Genomic DNA, 21,482 nt, shown 5'->3' on the forward strand with positions numbered 1-21,482 from the left:
GGGCTTAAACCTCCTCCCCCTTTAAGGAGAAGGTTTTATAACATATTTCATCACGGTGTTCCAATCCGGGTTGGTGGAAAACACATGTGGCAGAATTTCTATAAAATTACACATATGTAGGTTTCCTCATGATTTTCATTCACCGCCGAGAACGAGATTAAGCACATGAATATTCATTAGTGCTTGCCTGGGCTTGAACCCGTAATCATCGATTAAGATGCACGCGTTCTAACCACTGGGCCATCTCGATTCTCCAACATAAGTCAGTATAAATTTTAGAAATAAACACACGCTTTAATTTTTAATTAATATAAATGTGTTCACGTTTTATTGGCCCGCGGTGTGTACAGTGGATAGCAATTTTTAATACTAATTATCACCGTCCGTCAGTGTCTTGTAGCGACAACTCGCATTAGTCGACTGTACTTTTAACTTTTTAAGCAATACTACTTCTGAAAATACTTTTAAAATTAAACTTGACTGGCGATTGGGGTAAGTTTGTAACTTGTTGACAAGAAATACGTTTTTAATTCGTCGTGTTAAATTTAATAGTTAGTGACGTAAGAGCGGATGCCATTAGTATTTTGTCAATATTATTAACATATAGTTATGCAGGTAAGTATCATTATCATCATTACTTAGCCTCACAGTTGACTGCTTTTTTTTTATTTTACGCTACAGCCACGGGCTCACAGTTGCCCGTGCCTTTTTTTTTAATTTAATTTAATATTATTGTGACAATTTTTGGCGTACAGAGATTTACAGTAGTTACTATTGTTAGAGTTATTTTTGTTATAAATTGTATAACTATAATTTATTAGAATAATTTAGTTAATAATATGTCGATTGACTATTTTTAGAATATGTTGTAATGTAATATTTTAATCGTTCACGATGAATACTGGCCGATTGTCTGATACTGGCCGGTAAGAAAGAGAATGTCAAGAAATCGAATGCGACGGCAATGTTTGGTGATTTTTACATTATTGATTTGGAAATAATGAGAATGAGAAGCTAAATTTAGATATAAAATACGGGATATATTGTAAAACATGAAATAGTGGATAAAATGAATGTGAAAATAATGCTAATAAATGAATCTGGAAGAATATCGTTGTTTAAAACTCATGACCATCCTAAAACTATTCTAACATTATCAGCTTATTAACTACTATTATTATTATTAGATCGAAGAGCAGTGAAGATCTCCTCTGCCTCCGACGTCTTCTTGCCGGAGGCAACAGTTGACTGCTGGACTTAGGTTACTCTTAAATCAAATCTCGTTTAATTTGTTTATTGTAACCATCGACCTGTAAAGTCCTCTGTTGTATTTGCCGTCCATGCCATTCAGTCTATAGTTATCTTCTCCAATAGCCATGGACCAGATCCTTCTGTTAATGTTTCATGCTACAGCACTCTCTCGAATAACCACTTATCTGAATGTTATTCTTTGAGAATACTCCAAGGATAACTCGAAACATTACACGTTTGAAGACCTTGAGTTTGTGGAGTAGTTCCATAATTTACCACCAGTAACGTATAGCAGGTAAGGAAAGTCCTAGGACTAAAAACGTGTAAGAGTAGTCTTTGATGGATTCTGTGAAAGATGGCTGATATGACGTCAGATAGGGAAGAATGAAAGATAAGCTCCGTCGATCCCAAGTAAATTGGGATAAGGGCAGATGATGATGGAGATGATGAGTATATTTGATCTGAATATTCTTACAACGGGTTTGTCTTATCTCGAAGAGAATAACTTCCCATAAACAAGATGCCAACATCCCTGACGATCAGCAAGTCAGTGATAATTATCAGTTTGAGTGATTCCAGTGGAACTGAACTTACTAACACCAATTTTACTCAATCATCACCTATACCCATAGGTATACCATTCACAATCAGAAATTATAATACATTATTCCTGGTCTTAAATTTTTACACTTAAATTGGTTACTTACCAATTAAACTTTAATGTAATAATCCTTACATTTGACTTTGCTTCCCGCGCTATTATCCCGTACTTCGCTACGGCTTATAAAAAAATGGTACAATTCATAAGCAAAATCATACGTTGGTAACGGTTCATAAGATCTTTTTACTTATTACTTTACTATGTACCTCAACACCCATCCAAATATTGTTCCGTCAAACAGCAATACTTGGTAAAGATTCTGGTCTGAAGTCTTCAGTTCTGATGTCTCGGGGCTCAAGGGGACAAATAACGCCTTAATTCCTAAGATCAGTATATAATTACAATGCCAATATTTAAGAGAGATGGTAATCACGTACAGACAGTCACGTTCCATCCGCAGTGGTTCCCGCCCTAACTATATAAAAAAATTTATTCAATATTTTTTACCGATTATTACTTAAATATGGTTTAACCCATCATGAGCTCTGGATCAATAACTATAAACACAAATTAAGCACGCCAAATTCAGCCCGGTCCTTACCCACCCGGGCAATATCTTTAATAGCAATTCCTTTCACCAGTTCTTCTGAGGTCAGGGTGTTTCTTTTTCCGAAACAGTGGTAGTATCAATAAAAATGTGTAAATGCTTCTATGTTGAATAAAGTTATTTGAGCTGAGTTGAGTTAAAAGTAAAAAAATGTAAAGTAACAGCCTGTTAATTTTCCACTGTTAAGGCCTCTTCTTCCATTAAGGAGAGAGTTTGGAACATATTCCACCACGCTGTTCCAATGCGGGTTGGTGGAATGCACACGTGGCAGATTTTCGATGAAATTTGACACATGCAGGTTTCCTCGCGATTTCCTTCACCGGCGAGCACGAGATGAATTGTAAACACAAATTAAGCACACATATATATAGCGTTCATCTTATCTCAGCTGAGTTGAGTTAATAAACAATTTTAGACAAAATGTAACCGTTCTGTCCACTGTCCTATACCTGTATGTCGATAGTTTTATATAAAGCCTTTCGTTCGCTTTTCTCTTTTTACTTGCGTTACCTAAATGCTTTTAAGCTTATTAAGCAGTTTCGAGTAATTCCACAAATTTCCACGTGTACCAATATTAATTGTATTTTTAACTAAAGGAATTATATTAAAGTAGGCTCTTTTAAGTACTTTGGAGTCAAAGTGGGTGGTGGCAGGGCCGGATTTAGGGAATGGCAACCGGGGCAACTGCCCTGGGCCTCCACATAAGTGGGGGCCGCAAAAGTTTTCAGTGAGTTAACAAATACCGAGATATAGTCAAATTATAATAATCTTACTACTTAATATTTTAAAAGTTACCGATACCAGTCAAGAAATACTTACTGATTCAAATTAATAAAAGCTTAAGCTAATCCATTAATCCCTGATATCATTATTAGGATCTCCACGCTCCTGTTGGTCTAGGGCCTCCACTGCTTTGTGGCCACAGGGCCTCCAGACCTTTAAATCCGACTCTGGGTGGTGGTGACTTATATGTAGCCCGTTTGATAGTCTGCCTATTTATTTTAAATTGAAACAATATTAATAATAACAATGTATAAAGGGAGTCAACAAATACGAATATCTAGTATCTATGGTATTTTTAACTGATACCAATCAAGTCATTAAATCAATAAACAATAAATAAATAAATAAGTCCGAGATAACTGAATGCTTAATTTGTGTTTATAATTCATTTCGTGCTCGGCGGTGAAGGAAAACGTCATGAGGAAAATTACATGTGTCTAATTTCAGTGACATTCGAGCACATGTGTATCTACCAAGTCACATTGGCACAGCATGGTGGAGTATACTCCAAACCGTCCACTCAAAGGGAGAAGAGGTCTCAGCCCATAAATGGGAAATTTACAGACTGTTAATATTGTGTTGTTCAACCGAAGAATCCGCGATTTGTAAGTATGATAGTTATGGTTTTTCTTAACAATATAATATGGTTTGACTCCAATAAAGTGATGTTATAATGAAGTAGATAGTCTTTTGTTTTCATTTTGTGTCTATGTTTTTTTTTTCATTGTATATTTTTTTTAGTATTGGTACACTAACATAGTTTTTAAGTTGCTATTGTTACCAACAATTGGACTGTAATTGTCTTAAATAAATAAATTATATTATTATTACATGTATTATAATTAGTGTTCGTCTATTGGTGAACTCTTATCGATCGTGTCATCTAATTATGGCATTGTCTCTAAAATTGACCACTGTACCTTCAAAACAAGAATATACACCTTTATAAAAGGCCGGCACTTCATCTGCGAGCACCATATTACCATGGGCAGTGGTGACTTTCCATCAGATGAGCCTCTTGCTCGATTGCCACCTATACCATAAAAAAATCCATCATGATAATCACAGATAATTCAGCTCTCGACCGATTACGTCATGATTTCGAAACCAATTGTATATTTGTCTTTGTTTATCTTTGTTCCACTTTTGGTTTGACTAGGCTCTAGGTATTTACGTCATTTCCAAGTGGATGTATGATTTATCCTAATAATATGAAACGAGATGTACTATCTAGGCTTAAGTAAGACAGACGTCTAATTTGATCCGATCATACTATTAGCGAATTTAGTGCAATTTCGTTGGAATGCGTCTACCACCTACGTAGGTCTAGGTTACCTAGACTAGTCTAGATTCATTTATCGTCTATTTCAACCCTTCATAATTGTGTCACTTCGTAGTTCAACTAATACTAGTTGCTACCAGTGACTTTATATGGACTTGGCGCTTACAGTAAGTAATTTCCGAACAATCCTTTATCCCTTATTTCATAATTCAGGGTTTTTGTTATTAAACTGTGGTGGTCAGATTAAATAGAGACGAATTATTTAGTTCAATGGTTTAGTAATTAAGACCATTTACTATAATTTGACATGGTAATCCTGGCCTAACTCTACATCCAGGATTGTGTCCACGAAGGTACTTCTAAGCTGTCAACACAATGTACTCGTAACCATTATCATTACTTAATATACAACAAAGTTACTTACCGCTGTCTGTCCATATGTATGCTGAGATGTTTATAATTGTATAACGAAATTTGAACCTTTTTTTAAATGGATAGATTAATTCCTGAGGAGGGTTTATATGTGTAGGTAATGCATGTACAATGTAGTTGCGAAATACTGATCATTTTAGAGGTTCCTAAAGTGATGTCGTCAAAACCATATTCTGTAGTATGAACATATATTTAGTATCAGTATTGCATTCATCTTCCACACGCATTGGAACAGCGTGGTGGAATATGTTCCAAACCTTCTTCTTCTCGTGCGAAACCGGGGCGTGTCTTTAGTATTGTATTAAAGCTTGTTAATGTTGAAAATTTAATTTTAGATTAAACCTAAGTCATATAGAAATACTTGTATAGTTGCGTGGACTCGTAAATATATAGAAAGCCGTTGCATTAGCGTCCGTCCTACGGCTTCGAGCATGTTAAGTTAATTTATTTCGCGAGCTTTCGAACATTTAGGTAGCTTCGTCTTATCCAATAGTAATAAATGATGTGCTGTCTGTACGTGCGAAGCAAAGACCTATGCCCTTATATATTAATTAATCTTGTATCTACAAACATTGTAATTATTAGAGACAAGTCCATAATGTATTTTTTTATTATTTAATCCAGTCTGTGGAAGGGCAATATCAGAATTACAAAGAAAAGTCGACATAATAGGAGTCTAGGATGAAGTTCTTTTTTTATGGTATTGGTTGGCGGACGAGCATATGGGTCACCTGATGGTAAGCCACCATCACCCATAGACAATGACGCTGTAAGAAATATTAACTATTCCTTACATCGGCAATGTGCCACCAACCTTGGGAACTAAGATGTTATGTCCCTTGTGCCTGTAGTTACAATGACTCACTCACCCTTCAAACCGGAACACAACTATACTGAGTACTGTTGTTTGGCGGTAGAATAACTGATGAGTGGGTGGTACCTACCCAGATGGGCTTGCACAAAGCCCTACGACCAAGTAAATTCTAACCTTTGAACAAAACTATGATATATTTTTGTGAACTACGTATCTGTATAATATAATATCAGAAATGAAACCATTGATTTGAAAAGAACATAATTACAACAGTACAACCGAATGTATTGTTGTATTTATCCTACTACTATTATAAAGGCGAAAGTTTGTATGTATGGATGTATGGATGTTTGTTACTCTTTCACGTAAAAACTACTGAATGGATTTGAATGAAACTTTACCACAATATAGCTTATACATCAGAATAACACATAGGCTACAATTTTTGAGGTTTCTAATGTGAGGTCGTAAAAAAAAACACATTTTTTGCGCTTACATTGCAAACGCTGACTGAATCCTACAAGATAGATCAAAACAATGTACTGCAGTATTATATTAAAAAGATCTACAAAAATGTCCGTGATGGTATATGTTTATCTCTTAGGAATAACCCACAATAACTATTTTTTATCCTTTACTTTGTACGAGAAATAATGGCTTATTTACGAAGCGATTTTAAGCGATTACTAGACTAGACGGGACGAACCTGAAATTTTCGCGATTATTACACATTTAAATAAAACTAATTATAACGGATGAATCGCGTATATTAATTTTTTTTTTTTTTTCAGTCTACCCGTGACCACGAACACTGCAAAGTGCTCGAAACGTCGGGATGTTTAAAAAATAATGAATATACGCGATTCATCCGTTATAATTAGTTTTATTTAAACGAACCTGAAGTCCACGCGAACGAAGTCGCGGGCAAAAGCTAGTGAAAAATACGTTATTTGCGTATTTTTAAATGACCATTAAAAAAGGAGGTTATTATTTCACGTGTGTATGTAACATTGTTTGCATTGAATTATATTTGAGTATGATGGATGATCCATTTAGGCTTCTAAGCACGTGTACATAATTTCGTAAGTGTATGTATTGTCCGCGAATTTGTCTGTCTGTGTTTTGCGTTTATAATATACATTAAGAGATATAAGATTAAATACGAATTCTTGTTATATTTTAAGGTTAGTTCCATATCACCAAATAGTATTACGCAATTTTGACATTAAGTAACACGTAAAACTATGTGTTACTATAAGCAATACTTTAAAAAAACATCTTCATACTGAAAAAAATGCACATTTGTTGTTTATTGCTAGTGTATTAATTTATGTATCTACACACACAAATACAAACATGCAAAATATCTTGCCATTTAAACTACGATAACATATAACATAACTTATACACATAGTGCTTACATTGTACAACGAAATGTCCTTGAAGCCGCTGGTCTTACACCGGATCTGTTTTGAGTTTGACTATTCAAAAGTGCCTGTAAAAGCCTTGAACAAAGTATATTTTTATTTCGAATTTGATTTTGAAAGCAATTAAAAAGACACGTCACTTAATCCTCAACAAATAACATTAATGAGTCCGATTTTAAAAATGAATAATATTAGTAAAATTTTGGGTTACATTTAGATAATTATTTAGTAAAGTTTTAGTAGGTATTAGAGGATGTGTAAATAATGTATATAGATGTATATCCTTGGTGCATATATTTGCAATATTAAAAAGCAAATAAGTGGGAGGAAATGGGACGCGCGTGAAGCTTATATTCATTTAAATGTAGCACACCGAGCGATGGGAAACCAATGAGTTAGAGAGCTGGATGAGCAATGGTATTACTGAATTACACACTATGTATTTGAATCCTCGTACCTTAATATTTAGTTTTTTAAGTCATATATTTCAGTGGCTCTTAGTGGCTCATTAGTTAGTTTATTGCGCTATCTGACAGTATTATGTCCGCACTACCTAAAAACAATGGCTCTGGAAGAATATTAATCATTTCTTATATTTCCATCGTCTCATTAAAATTGTTAGGTAAGGTGTTATGTCTCTTATGCCTGTAATTACACTTGCTTACTTACCCTTTAAATCCTAATACAACATTAGTGAGTAGGTACTGCTGCTTGGCGGTGGAATATATGATGACTAGGTGGTACCTACCAGGACTGGTTTGAATCATCTTGTTTATCTATCACCAAGAAACTAGCTTTTAAGGCCCCCTGCGCCTGGGTTAAAAGCTCGACATAAATACCTGATCTATAAAAAAATGTTTTGTTAGCAGCATCCTGGAATGTAAGGAATGAAAGACGGCAGATAAACAGATCAATAGGTACCACTTGGTAAGTTGTCAAATGAATAGATATTTGTGCATACTATACTGGAACACAGCAATACTTTATATGTCTTTTTGGTATTGCAAAGGTATATTATCAAAAATAACTCTTGATTTTAATAAAAACACAATAAAAATAAGTACAGATATTGTTATCTTCAATAGTAATGCGCATAAGAAACCATTAACGACTTACGACATTATTGAATCGATGTTTTCAACTTTTGAATACAAAATACTCTGTCGACGAAACAGGTCTATATTTAAAATGTAAGTTTTTGTGAAACTCGTATCTTTAAGACGATGAATAATAAAATTTGTTGTTGATATTGTACGCTGAAGGTCGTTCAACCTGTTCGCCAAATTAATTGAACTTCCTTATACGATTTTGATCAAACAGACGCGTACTGTTTATAACTTTCAAATTTGTATGTTATTCTTATATACAGTGACGTCACAGTTCATATTTGTGTTGACATTATTATTACATAATAGCTGTAGCCGCGAATTCGTCCGAGTTTGAATATAATAAAAAGTTATTATTAAATTCGCAGATTTTATTATAACTTATTAAATATGTATTAGGCAGCTTTTGTGGTATTAAATCGTTGGTGACACCCGACGGGACAGCGGAGTTAGTATTAGGAAATTACAGCGTGACTTTATTATTATTCTTAATAAAACAAGCTTAAGTTACTTCTTATTATGCCAGCTATCAACCAGTCAAAGTCTCATCAAAACCGATCCAGCCGTTTCAAAGATTAGCCGGAACAAACATACAAACAAAAATTGAAAAAAATATTATTTTGAATGGACCGTATAAAGTCCCGTCAAAATCGATCCAACTGTTCCAGAAATGAGCAGGAACAAACATACAGACATACAAACAAAAATTGAAACAAATGTTATTTTGTTGTATGTACCGAATAAACATACATTTGCATGAAGCAAAAAGCGGTTAATTGTATACAAACAAATACTCCAAATTTATTACATGTATAATAATAGTTTTAGAACAAGTTCTTGGGTTTACGATTTTATTTTCGTCAGACTTTTGTTTAACTTTTTAAAATAATATTTTTGACATTTAGGTACATACAGTTACGTAAATGAATTTAAAAAACGAAATACTCGGTGAAGTTAATTAAATATTGTATTGTTTTGACATCCTACGAGCTTCAACGATGTAGTACCTACTTATGAAAAATAATTATTAAATAAATATCTTCAGCGGAGAAACGACACACTTGCCCTCACTCGAGTACTCATTATTTGTTCAAATTTTCTTTTAGATTTTCATGAAAAACAATAATTTATTTTATACACGATTATTTATTTTTAAGCCATAGTTTTTTATGGTTACAATATCAGACACATCGAGACCAAAGATGTATCTGAATTTCGTGAAAAGCCTCAAAGGGTCTCATAATGTAATTAATCTAAAGTAAAATAAATATGTTTGTGCTTTTTGAGTATTTACTTTGCTGATACATAGTGTGAGGAAGGCCTTGAGCATGGATGTAGATGGATATAGAGGTAGAGGACGACCAAGGTAACGATGGATGGATTGTGTGAAAGGTGATATGGTTAGAAAGAATGTTACTTGTGAGATGACATCTGATAGAGAAGTATGGAAGGAGAAGACATGCTGCGCCGACCACAAGTAGAATAGGGATAAGGAGGATGGACTTTGCTGAAACCTCGTCATAACAGTAAAACAAGTATTTAAAACCTATTTTCGTGAAAATTTATTTATTTTTATTTATTTATTTATTTATTTGGGAAGCTAACGTACAAAGTGTCGAATTCTTCATAATATACAGGTGATGTACAGTCGGGGTAAGAAAAGGTTCGTCACCTTAAGATCTATTTTCGTGTGATCGGTATGAGCGATAATCTGCTTTACCGATCAAGAATGACATATTGCGTCGCAATGATTTGATGTTTAGATTCAAAAGTTACTATGAGTTTAAGATTCGATAAAGAAGTGAATTTGAAAACTGACGAAGAAATAAACTACAAAAAAAAAATTAAATTGTAAAGAAAACATAAAAAAAAAATTTAAACAAAGAAAAGGTATAGTTTTAATTGTTAATTTCGAATTTGAATCTGTTCTCTACTTAAGACGAGATCTAACCACTGAGCCGCCATTTAATCAATGTCATATCCATAAATATTACGTCTTTGTGGGCATATCGTTTGAAAACTTTAGTTTCGCTAGTATTTCACTGGACATTATCGGCATGTCGGAACTCGGACGTCGTCGAACAACTTCGTGTGTTTCCGTGCAGGGGGGATGGGGGGTGGCTAATAAACGAGTATTACTTTTGACGGCGATGTGCGTTTGTTACATATAAAAAATATCATTGTGTGTGTTATCGACGACAAGATAGAAGCGAAAGGACGTAAATCAACACAATATTGTATTATAATATAAACTATTAAAATTATGTTTATAGGGGTCAAATTCAAGGTCATCTTTGCAGGTATCTCTCATCTATTACATATTTTGTAATAGTTGTACTTGGTGTCTTAGTTGTACTTCGACGATGTTCGATTCCCGGCTGAGTCGATTTAGTTTTCTATGTTGTCTTGGGTCTGGGTGTTTGTGGTACCGTCGTTACTTCTGATTTTCCATAACACAAGTGCTTCAGCTACTTACATTTGGATGAATGTATGTGGTGTTGTCTCATATTTATTTATTTATTAAAAAAAGAGTGTTCAAAACCCTACAACCAAAATCAGTTAGGCAGGAATCAGTGGTACCAAAATATCACAATAATAAATATTAATAATAAATAATATTTTAAAAGAGTTTTGGTTCTTTGTCTAACGATTAAACAATTTCTAACGAAAACAATTTTACCAAAATATATTAAAAGATTTACTTGAAGTCGTTTCTGTTAATAAAAAAAAAACATAAATTTACTATTGGTATTTGGCAATCGCATTTGAAAGCAGCTCAGTAAACCTCCAAAGAGGTCTCATATCATTCTGTTAATGTTATATTTACTAATTATTAAGTTTATCATACAGCAAATAGGATAACCAATAGCAAAATCACTAGGATTTGCTTTTTATTTTGACTTCCAGAAATATATATTATATCAGACTATATAACAAGTGATCTCGTAATTCTGAAAGCCATAACTTGCACTCCGTATTTATGGCAGTATAAACGACCAACACTCGCACCTAAGACCCCATACGAAACATAATTCACCATGACCCAGTAACGTCGTAATTCGACAGGCTTGCTATTTTCTAAAATATTAGAGATATCGCATTTTCTCACTACACATTTTCGTCTTATTTTTGTTTATATTAACTAATTTAATCGTTTAATTTCATATTTTTTTCACTTTTTTTACTTTTAAATTTTTCTATAATAATTTCGCTAAGTCCTACCCGTTTACGTAGTATTAAATATTTTCATATAAAAATTTTGTTCGATTTTGACCGCTTTTTTTCGTGAATCCTACTCGGATCCACCCCCAGATCATCGCCCCGTACTCGTTTTCTCGATTTCCACTCGGGAAATCGGAAAAGACACCCACCCTCAAAACCGAGGTTACCTAAGCGATCGAAACACGGTCTCCTTACAGGCTTGCTATTTTCTAAAATATTAGAGATATCGCATTTTCTCACTACACATTTTCGTCTTATTTTTGTTTATATTAACTAATTTAATCGTTTAATTTCATATTTTTTTCACTTTTTTACTTTTAAATTTTTCTATAATAATTTCGCTAAGTCCTACCCGTTACGTAGTATTAATATTTTCATATAAAAATTTTGTTCGATTTTGACCGCTTTTTTTCGTGAATCCTACTCGGATCCACCCCTAGATCATCGCCCCGTACTCGTTTTCCTCGATTTCCACTCGGGAAATCGGAAAAGACACCCACCCTCAAAAACCGAGGTTACCTAAGCGATCGAAACACGGTCTCCTTACAGGCTTGCTATTTCTAAAATATTAGAGATATCGCATTTTCTCACTACACATTTTCGTCTTATTTTTTGTTTATATTAACTAATTTAATCGTTTAATTTCATATTTTTTTTCACTTTTTTACTTTTAAATTTTTCTATAATAATTTCGCTAAGTCCTACCCGTTACGTAGTATTAAATATTTTCATATAAAAATTTTGTTCGATTTTGACCGCTTTTTTTCGTGAATCCTACTCGGATCCACCCCCAGATCATCGCCCCGTACTCGTTTTCCTCGATTTCCACTCGGGAAATCGGAAAAGACACCCACCCTCAAAACCGAGGTTACCTAAGCGATCGAAACACGGTCTCCTTACAGGCTTGCTATTTTCTAAAATATTAGAGATATCGCATTTTCTCACTACACATTTTCGTCTTATTTTTTGTTTATATTAACTAATTTAATCGTTTAATTTCATATTTTTTTCACTTTTTTACTTTTAAATTTTTCTATAATAATTTCGCTAAGTCCTACCCGTTACGTAGTATTAAATATTTTCATATAAAAATTTTGTTCGATTGATTTTGACCGCTTTTTTTCGTGAATCCTACTCGGATCCACCCCCAGATCATCGCCCCGTACTCGTTTTCTCGATTTCCACTCGGGAAATCGGAAAAGACACCCACCCTCAAAACCGAGGTTACCTAAGCGATCGAAACACGGTCTCCTTACAGGCTTGCTATTTTCTAAAATATTAGAGATATCGCATTTTCTCACTACACATTTTCGTCTTATTTTTGTTTATATTAACTAATTTAATCGTTTAATTTCATATTTTTTTCACTTTTTTACTTTTAAATTTTTCTATAATAATTTCGCTAAGTCCTACCCGTTACGTAGTATTAAATATTTTCATATAAAAATTTTGTTCGATTTTGACCGCTTTTTTTCGTGAATCCTACTCGGATCCACCCCCAGATCATCGCCCCGTACTCGTTTTCCTCGATTTCCACTCGGGAAATCGGAAAAGACACCCACCCTCAAAACCGAGGTTACCTAAGCGATCGAAACACGGTCTCCTTACAGGCTTGCTATTTTCTAAAATATTAGAGATATCGCATTTTCTCACTACACATTTTCGTCTTATTTTTGTTTATATTAACTAATTTAATCGTTTAATTTCATATTTTTTTCACTTTTTTACTTTTAAATTTTTCTATAATAATTTCGCTAAGTCCTACCCGTTACGTAGTATTAAATATTTTCATATAAAAATTTTGTTCGATTTTGACCGCTTTTTTTCGTGAATCCTACTCGGATCCACCCCCAGATCATCGCCCCGTACTCGTTTTCTCGATTTCCACTCGGGAAATCGGAAAAGACACCCACCCTCAAAACCGAGGTTACCTAAGCGATCGAAACACGGTCTCCTTACAGGCTTGCTATTTTCTAAAATATTAGAGATATCGCATTTTCTCACTACACATTTTCGTCTTATTTTTGTTTATATTAACTAATTTAATCGTTTAATTTCATATTTTTTTCACTTTTTTACTTTTAAATTTTTCTATAATAATTTCGCTAAGTCCTACCCGTTACGTAGTATTAAATATTTTCATATAAAAATTTTGTTCGATTTTGACCGCTTTTTTTCGTGAATCCTACTCGGATCCACCCCCAGATCATCGCCCCGTACTCGTTTTCTCGATTTCCACTCGGGAAATCGGAAAAGACACCCACCCTCAAAACCGAGGTTACCTAAGCGATCGAAACACGGTCTCCTTACAGGCTTGCTATTTTCTAAAATATTAGAGATATCGCATTTTCTCACTACACATTTTCGTCTTATTTTTGTTTATATTAACTAATTTAATCGTTTAATTTCATATTTTTTTCACTTTTTTACTTTTAAATTTTTCTATAATAATTTCGCTAAGTCCTACCCGTTACGTAGTATTAAATATTTTCATATAAAAATTTTGTTCGATTTTGACCGCTTTTTTTCGTGAATCCTACTCGGATCCACCCCCAGATCATCGCCCCGTACTCGTTTTCTCGATTTCCACTCGGGAAATCGGAAAAAGCCCCCCACACCCTCCCAGTTGTCATTTGGTATATCAATTCAGATGACCTTGTACAGGGATTTATAAAATTTTGTTCCAATTTTCCCAAATCTAACGCTCGTTTCGGTTGCACATTAGGCTAACTTTGATTTTTTAATATAGTCATTTTCTTCTCACGCGGATGAATCTCACACAAAGATGACATAACATTATCAGAACCTATGGATCGTACCTGTCGTGTGGGATAATCTTGTCTGACTAGATTTGGTAGATTTGGATGGATTCGGAGATGGAGACCGCATCAGAGGCCTCTGTCGGAAAACATCGATCGCTGGAGACCGACGACTCCGACACCGGAAGCGAAGGAGGAAAGACGGCAAGACCCGTTGCCCACCGCCGTGGCAAAAATAAAGATAACGGCCTCACCCGAGCTCGGGCCGAATTAAAGCGAAAGGAGGAGGAGGAACGGGAAGTTGCCTTCGAGAGGGCCCTCCGTAGCCGTGCCTTTAAAAAGGCACCAACGGAAGGGAAGGACGCAGTAGTGCCGTCATCGTCGGTGACAAACAACATGGCAGACCCGGCGACGCTCGGAGCGGATGAATTGCAGGCGGAGGCGGCGCGCAACGTAGCCGCTATCCTCACAGTTGCTAAAAAGTCGGGCAACCTCAAGTTCGGCTATATTAAAAGCCTCAAGGAATCTGCGGCCGCCCTACAGGCGATAGTCGAGGTCCTCTCTTCTCGCACCGAGGCAGAAGAGACACGGCGTCTGCAGGCGGACAATAGTCGCCTTCGCCGGGAGGTCGAAAACCTCAAAGAGGAACTGAAGGCTCACAGGAGGGAGTTCGCCGACATGAGGGCGACCATGACGGCTTTGAGTGGGCCTTCTACGGCCACGCCATCCAGCGTTGAAATTATTGATGAACTGAGAGAGTTCATCACGATCTCGATCGGTGCGATGCTGGACGCCAGACTCCCTCCCCCTAGAGTAAGCAGCCCACCAGCTGCAACTGAAGAGTTGGACGCACCGAGACCCTCGTCGCCACTCACGGCTTCTGCTCCTAAAAAGCAGAAGCAGGCCAAAAGTAGCAGGACAACTTCAGCTGCAACGGTACCACCACCAGCTAGAACGCCCGCCCCTTCAGCCCAGGCTGGTACGGGACAGGAAGAAAGTTGGGCCACTGTTGTCCGAAAAGGGAAAAAGAAGAAACCTTCCCCACCAGTCGCAAGCAAACCCACAACCACCCCGACGGTAGCTCCGAAGAAGGGCAAAATATCCATGCCCCGCACCGCGGCCGTAATCATCTCGCTGCAGCCTGAGGCAGAGGTGAAGGGAGTGACGTACGCTCAGGTGCTAGAAAAGGCCGAGCAAAGCGTTGACCTGGCGCAGCTAGGCATTGGGGAGGGCATAAAAATTCGCCGCGCTGCCACCGGCGCTAGGGTCCTGGAGCTGCCCAAGTCGCAAAGCCAGGAGCAGGCTGGGCGTCTGGCCGATAAGCTCCGCGTCGCCTTGGATGGAGTGGCCAACGTCGTTCTACCAGTGAGGATGACTGAGTTGAGGATCACGGGGCTGGACGACTCCGTCACAAAGACCAAGCTGGCCGCAGCCATAGCCAGGGTTGGTAATTGCCAAGTTGACTCTGTCCGGGTCGGGACTGTCGGCATTGGTCCTGCGGGAGTGGGCATGGCTACTGTGAAGTGCCCAACGGTGGCGGCTAAGACCCTGGCCACCAACGGAAGGCTCCTAGTGGGATGGAGCTCTGCTAGGGTCAGGGTCCTGGAGCAGCAACCTCTTCGCTGTTTTCGGTGCTTTGGTCTCGGGCACACGAGAGCCCTCTGCCCGTCAAAAGTCGACAGGAGTTCGCTGTGCTACAGGTGTGGAGGTGCAGGACACCTGGCACCGACGTGCTTTGCAGCAGCTCATTGCGCAGTTTGTGCAGAGGCTGGAAGGCCCTCAGGGCATTCGATGGGTGGAAAGGACTGCAACCCTCCCCACACGAAAGGCAAGTCGGTCCAAGGAACCAGGACCGCCGCAAGTGAATGTAGCCGTCAGGCATCGGAGGAAGCTCAACGAACCAAAAAATGCACGGACAACTGAGTTTCCTCCAAGCGAATGTAAACCACGCCGCCGGAGCGCAGGACCTGCTGCTGCAGTCGATGGCGGAGTGGCAGGTAGACCTGGCGGTGGCCTGTGAGCCCTATTTCGTCCCTCCCCTGCCTCATTGGCTTGGGGACTCGGACGACACCGTGGTGGTCCTCACGAGAAGCGGAACGGGGCCCCTCCTCTCACTCATCGAGAGGGGCTCGGGCTACGTAGTGGTGGGGTGGGGGGAATACGTCGTCGTCGGTACGTACTTCTCCCCTAACCGCAGTCTGGTTGAGTTCGAGACATATCTCGGCTTAGTCAGAGCTGCGGTGGCCAGGCAGTCGCCGAAACCGATAATGGTTCTCGGAGACCTCAACGCGAAGTCGCGTGCCTGGGGCAACCCCGTCACGAACCCGCGAGGGAGGGCCGTCCAGGTGTGGGCCCTGCTCTCCGACCTGTCCCTTCTCAACAGGGGGCAGGTCCAAACCTGCGTGCGCCATCAGGGGGGTTCCGTGGTGGACGTCTCGTTCGCCACCCCTGCAATAGCACGCAGAGTGGTCGATTGGAGAGTGGAGGAGGAGGTGGAGACCCTATCGGATCACCGATACATCCGATTCGAGATCTCCACCTCTCGCAGGCCGGCGGAACCCCAAAGGGTACCGACCACGCTGCCGAGGTGGTCTCTCGGCCAGGTCGATCGAGAGCTGGTCAAGGAGGCCGCCATTGTGCAACGATGGGGTTCCGCGGGGAGGAGGGAGGGCGCCAGCGCTGAGGAGCTGGCGGGCTGCATGCGCAGTTCCCTCAAGGAGGTCTGCGATGCGGCCATGCCTCGGACCCGGCGCAGGGTTCCGCGCCGGCACGTCTATTGGTGGTCGCCCGAAATCGCCGACCTGCGGGCGACGTGCTGCCGGGCGCGAAGGGCCTACGTCCGATGTCGAAGGCGCAACGGTCTCGACATGGAACTGGAGGGACGGATGCTGGACGCTTATCGTCAGTTGAAAAAAGATCTGCAGCTGGCGATAAGCAAGGCCAAGGAAAAGGCCAGGGAGGAGCTTCTAGCGGGTCTCAATCGAGATCCGTGGGGGCGCCCGTACCGCGGTGTACGCGGGAAATTCCGCAATCAAGGCGCCCCCGTCACCGAGACGATGACACCGGAACTCCTCCTACGCCTGGTTGGGGAACTCTTTCCCCATCCAGGCGAGCATGTCCCTCCGCAGATGGCTCCCCGCTCCGTGATCGAAGACGCAGTGGCTCCACCACTGATCACGGAGCGGGAGATGGAGATGGCTCTCAGTCGTCTGAGGGCCAAGAACACGGCGCCGGGTCCGGACGGGGTTCCAGGGCGTGTTCTGTGCGACGCCCTGGAATTCCTAGGTGTAAGGCTTCGGGAGCTGTTCGACGAGTGTCTGTGCAGCGGGCAGTTTCCGAGGCCTTGGAAAGAAGGGAAATTGGTCCTGTTGCCGAAGGAAGGTCGGCCGTTAGATTCCCCCTCAGCATACAGGCCAATAGTACTGCTGAACGAGACGGGAAAACTTTTCGAGAAGATCCTCGCAGCCCGTCTCGTTCAGCACCTTGAGGAGGTCGGTCCGGGTCTTTCAGAGGCTCAGTTCGGGTTCAGGGCGGGCCGGTCGACGGTCGACGCCCTGGACGCCCTGAAGACTCGGACGACGGAAGCGGTGGCCCGGGGGCAGGTCGTCCTGGCGGTGTCGCTTGACGTGGCGAACGCCTTCAACAGTCTCCCTTTCGAGACGATACGGGAGGCACTCCGATACCATGGGGTGCCGACCTATCTGAGGAGGTTGCTGGAGGCGTACCTCCAGGACAGGGAGGTCCTCTGGGCGGGGGTCGACGGGAGGTTGGTCCGGCATCGGGTAGGCTGCGGCGTTCCACAGGGGTCGGTTCTCGGCCCAATTCTGTGGAACGTCGGTTTCGACTGGCTCCTACGAGCTCCCGTCCTACCCGGGATGGGGGTGTTGTGCTACGCCGACGACACCCTCGTCACGGCGACTGGGCGGGACTTTCGGGAGGCGGCACGCCTTGCCGAGGTCGGAACGGCCCTCACCGTGGACCGTATGGGAATGCTGGGCCTGAGGGTCTCCATATCTAAAACGGAGGCCCTCCTATTCCACGGTCCTCGGAAGGGACCCCCACGAGGGGCGAGCATCACCGTCCGGGGGACGGTGATCAAGGTACAGGCCCAGATGAAGTATCTGGGCCTCATCCTGGACGGTCGATGGAGCTTTGGGCAGCACTTTGTGCACCTCGGCCCGAGGCTCATCAACGCCGCCGCCGCTCTCGGCCGCCTCCTTCCGAATGTGGGGGGGCCGGGATCGCTATGCCGGCGTCTGTACTCCGGCGTAGTGAGGTCGATGGCGCTGTACGGTGCCCCGATCTGGATCGACGCCCTCACCGCTGACAATCGGGCCCTTCTGCGGAAGCCGCAGAGGGTCATAGCGGTGAGAGGCGTCAGAGGGTACCGTACGGTGTCGTGGACTGCGGCGACACTTCTCGCGGGCGATCCGCCCTGGGAGCTCCAGGCAGAGGTGCTCGCGGAGGTGTACCGGTTCCGGGTTGAGGCGAGGAACCGCGGCGTCCGTCCAGGGTCGGCGGAGGTCGGGCGGATCAGGGCTCTAGCCCAGCAAGCCCTGATCGCTCGATGGCAGGAGGACCTGGGGTCACCAGCGGCGGGCCTGGCGACAGTGGAGGCGATACGTCCCCACTTGAGTCGTTGGGTCGCGAGGAAGAAGGGCACGCTCACCTTCAGGATGACGCAGGTACTTACCGGGCACGGATGCTTCGGTAAGTACCTGCACGGAATAGCGCGGCGGGAGGTGTCACCCTCCTGCCACGAGTGTGGTGCGCCAGTAGACACGGCGCACCACACCCTGAGTGAGTGTGCCGCATGGGGGCCTCAGAGGCACTCCTTGGCGGCGTCTATGGGCGGAGACCTCTCGCTGTCGAGCATCGTCAATGAAATGCTCGGCAGCGAGGCGTGTTGGTCGGAGATGCGCTCCTTCTGCGAAAGCGTGATGTCGCAGAAGGAAGCTGCGGAGCGGGAGCGGGAAGAGGACGCCGCTGCAGACCCGCTCCGCCGTAGAAGACCGGGGAGGAGGAAGAGGCGCTACGCGCACTTTCTCCTCCCGCCCCAATAGGCGCCGCAGGGACCAGGGGGGTCTCAGTACCCTGGGAACCCCCTCTAGGTATTGGAGGGCCGCATAGGCGGGCCGACCGTCAGGGCGTCACGGTAGCATGCGTAAGCGATCCCGTGGCGCCCTCCGAAAGACGGAGAGGGTACCGCTGGTTTTTTAGTGGGTAAACCCGGTGGACCTGGGCGCACTAGGCGTTCAGGAAACCGGGGAGTCCCACACACCCCCCCACTTTCCATCACGTGGGGGAAGCGCGTAAAGCGTTTTTCCAGCGTAAAAAAAAAAAAAAAAAAAAAAAAAAGTAACGTCGTAATTCCATGGATTTCGGACCATTAATTTAGATTCCAATGACCAAATGAAGCGGTATGAGATTGAATTATTTTTATGCTTACAGATCAATTTTCACTTAATAATATTAACCCAAATATATTACTTATTATTTTTACCAAATATATACTTACTTCACATATTAAAAATAGGTGTATATATTTAACTTAAAAATACTGTAAACTTAACTTAGATACATGGAGTGTCTGTTTGTAATCATACACGGCACAGATACCAAAATAATTTTTTTTTACAATTTTTCAGTGTCTTTCGGTTTGTTCCTGCTAATCTCTGGAACGGCTGGACCGATTTTGATGGGACTTTCACTGGCTGATAACTGATATAATAAGAACTTCAAAACCAGAAGCGCGACAACACTCAAGAGGATATCAAAACCTATATTGCAAACTTCAATAACAAAAGAACATCCAGTAAAATCAAAATAGCTTACGTGACCTTAATCATGACCAACCAACCCTCGTTTACCACCATACCACCGATGACAACACACACACACACACACTCACACACACACACACACACACACACACACACACACACACACACACAAACGAACGCGCGCACGCACGCACATAAAACAGTATTACATGGATTACAACTCGCCAACTCAGTTATATAATATGTATAATTTAAAGTAACATAAATAAATTGAATATAACAAACGCAGCAAGCATCAACGTATATTCGAATCTGTGTACGTATTAGAAACAGCACACTACGTTTAGCTGTGTAATCGAGTAAAACAAGTAACCTTTCGTATATGCTAATTAATCGTCAACCATTTGAATTATTGCGAATATATAACTGATGATAGTTAGTCAATGGAATTATTATACATATTTAATCTATAATATTATCACAAAGCTTTTACTGTTAAGTAGTAAAAAAATACCTTGTTAGCGCTTCACATATACCTCCGGTTAACAACAACGCCAATAAGTAGGTAGAGCCTGTTTTCCCACTGCTGGGCTAGAGACTCTTTTCCGTTTTAAGGTGAGGACCATATTCCATCACGCTGCTTCAGTGCTGGTTGGATTCACATGTGGCAGAATAGAAAGAAATTAGACACGTGCAGTAGTCCTCACGATGGTGGGGAAGAATTATTGTTGATGAATTCATGAGTGAATAATTGTTATAAAGCCAATATTAATTGTCAATATCAATCATAATCACTTAACACCCTCGGCCATTTCTTAAGGAAGGCTAATTTGTCTTTTAGAAGATGACTTTTTATAATAATAAATATGATTCAACATCACATACATTACTCTGATCCCAATTTAAGTAGCTAAAGCACTTGTGTTATGAAATCAGAAGTAACGACGGTACCACAAACACCCAGACCCATGACAACATAGAAAACTAACAATAATCTACATCGACTCGCCCGGGAATCGAACCCGGGACCTCGGAGTGGCGTACCCATGAAAACCGGAGTAAACACCACTCGACCACGGAGGTCGCTAAATAATATACCTAGGTAGGCAAGTAACCTGCCTGACGATGGTGATCACTTACGTCATATAGCGTAGGTATATACCATCCAGTCCATAGCAAAGGAAATATAAAGCACTCGTCAAGTGCCAGGCAAAAAATATATTCTATGTCCTTTCTTGAATTTCATGTTTGCTTCATAGCAAATTTCATCAAATTGGGTTTAGCTGTTAGGTCGTGACAGAGCGACAGACAGTCAGACAGAGTAACTTTAACATTTAAATTGTAATATAAATATATATAATATCTGAACAAAAACGTAACCAAACGATAGAATTTTAAATAGGATATATTTTTTG

General features: G+C 40.9%; 1 protein-coding gene across 1 annotated transcript; it reads left to right on the plus strand.

Moving 5' to 3' along the window:
* Positions 1 to 14,401: 14,401 nt before the first annotated feature.
* LOC124539641 lies at positions 14,402 to 16,149 on the plus strand. The gene is made up of 2 exons (XM_047116941.1): positions 14,402 to 15,883; positions 15,985 to 16,149. Exons 1-2 carry the CDS (start codon positions 14,402 to 14,404, stop codon positions 16,147 to 16,149), a joined length of 1,647 nt encoding a protein of 548 aa, XP_046972897.1.
* The last annotated feature ends 5,333 nt before the right edge of the window (positions 16,150 to 21,482 follow it).

This window comes from Vanessa cardui, chromosome 23 (genome assembly GCF_905220365.1).
Source record: "Vanessa cardui chromosome 23, ilVanCard2.1, whole genome shotgun sequence".
Lineage (NCBI taxonomy): Eukaryota > Metazoa > Arthropoda > Insecta > Lepidoptera > Nymphalidae > Vanessa > Vanessa cardui.

Excerpts from the sequence above, each read along its gene's own strand:
- LOC124539641 (XM_047116941.1), top strand. The coding sequence starts at position 14,402 with ATGGAGACCGCATCAGAGGCCTCTGTCGGAAAACATCGATCGCTGGAG. Across the intron at positions 15,884-15,984 it reads GGAGCTCTGCTAGGGTCAGG|GTGTGGAGGTGCAGGACACC; the intron begins GTCCTGGAGCAG and ends GCTGTGCTACAG.